General features: G+C 38.8%; 1 protein-coding gene across 1 annotated transcript; it reads right to left on the bottom strand.

The window, feature by feature from the left end:
* Positions 1-94, bottom strand: LOC112681157 (the record flags this gene model as incomplete). Its single annotated transcript, XM_025551419.1, is given in 1 exon segment — positions 1-94. A coding segment is annotated over 1 exon segment (55 nt), but the record flags the coding sequence as incomplete, so codon positions are not given.
* Between the last annotated feature and the right edge of the window lie 1,516 nt (positions 95-1,610).

The following is a 1,610-nucleotide window of genomic DNA, read 5'->3' as shown; positions in this document are numbered from 1 at the left end:
ATGATTTATGTGTTGCTAATTTTCGTTCAATTGTGAGAAACCTTTTTTCGGCCATTGCCTTGGAGTTACCGAGTGCTGTTGGATGTTGCTTAAAAGGTAGTCGAACAACAAACCTTCCTGTTGAATCACGACTTACAGTTTTCTGAAACTGACTCTCAGCAGCTTCTTCTTCCTTTACTTGACTGGCAATTTTTTTACTGAATAATGACGTAACTGGTAATGACTTCAAACTTAATGCTGACTTATTATTGATTTGATTGATCTCACTAGAATGCTACACCGGTAAATGTCCCGTTATTATCCATCTTAATTTAGTTTCATAGGCGAATGCTCGGTCTCCAATGACGACTGAAGTACCAGAGAATAGTTCAAAGAAAATATCTGCACCAATGAGTAGTTCTATCGTCCCTGGAGTCACGTAGCTCGGATCTGCTAAACACTCATTAATAGAATTTGGAATATGAACACAGCTACGGTTGATTTGTCTGGATGGCATCTTGCTCGAGATTAAAGGAAGTACATAGAAGTTGATAGTTTCACTAAAATCACCAAATTGTGATATCATTATAACAGGCTCCAACTTCTGCGTGTTGGTTTTTATTGTGTTGATTCTTGATATGGGTATGTGACAATTGGTTGTTGATAATCGAAGACGCTTAGCACAAGAACTGGTAATAAAACTGACTTGCGACCCTGAATCCAACAACGCTCTACACTGGTGACGTTGTCCTTTGCTGTCATTCAAGTAGACTATAGCTGTTGCCAGCATCACTTGATCTTCATTTGCATTAGTTGCATGTAGGCTTGTCTTATTAGTACAAAGAGTAGATTGAGTTGGTTGGACTGAAGTCTCTTGGATTCGAGTTTCATTTGTAACATTGTCTAAGTGTAATTTAGAATTGTGACGAGCTCCACACTTAGGACACGCTGCGAACTTACACTGACGACATTGATGATTAGATGCTAAACACAGGTAACACAATTGCTTACTGCGAACAAAATCTCTGCGTTCAGGAACTGACAAGTTATTGAACTTAGTGCATGCATATAATTTATGTGATTCATTACACAAGAGGCATAATGAGGAAAACTTAGGATTGTCAAATTGTTTGACAAAAAACGCTTTCCTTTCTTGATACTTGGTGTTAGCTCGTGAGATAGGTTTCTTGTATAATAACTCTGCGTTGATTTATCCGGCTTCATAGGCAGCGATGCGGTTAAATAAAAATGATTCTATGGCTCGAAATGTAGGCAAGTCTTTTTTGTTATATTGCAGCTGCCACTCATCGACCGTAGCGCTGTCCATTCGATTGCAGACCAGTGTCACTAACCATGCATCCCAGAACTCTACTGGCTGCTCTAATGCCTTAAGAGCATTAACGTTAGACATGATGTGATGGTGCAATTTTTGTAACTCCATAGCTGATGCCGTTTGAACCTTTGGCGTTTCAAATAACGATTTAACATAAGACTGTATGATCGCTCCTTTGTTTTCATAACAGTTGATGAGAGTGTTGTAGGCTTGCATATAATTGTCACCTGTTGTAGGTATCGAACTTATAACATCTTTAGCTTGACCCTCAAGGCAGCTCTTTAAATAATGCAATCGT

This window comes from Sipha flava, unplaced genomic scaffold, assembly GCF_003268045.1.
Source record: "Sipha flava isolate LNK unplaced genomic scaffold, YSA_version1 18684_pilon_pilon, whole genome shotgun sequence".
Taxonomy (NCBI): Eukaryota; Metazoa; Arthropoda; class Insecta; order Hemiptera; family Aphididae; genus Sipha; species Sipha flava.
This window is presented reverse-complemented; position numbering and strand designations above follow the sequence as displayed.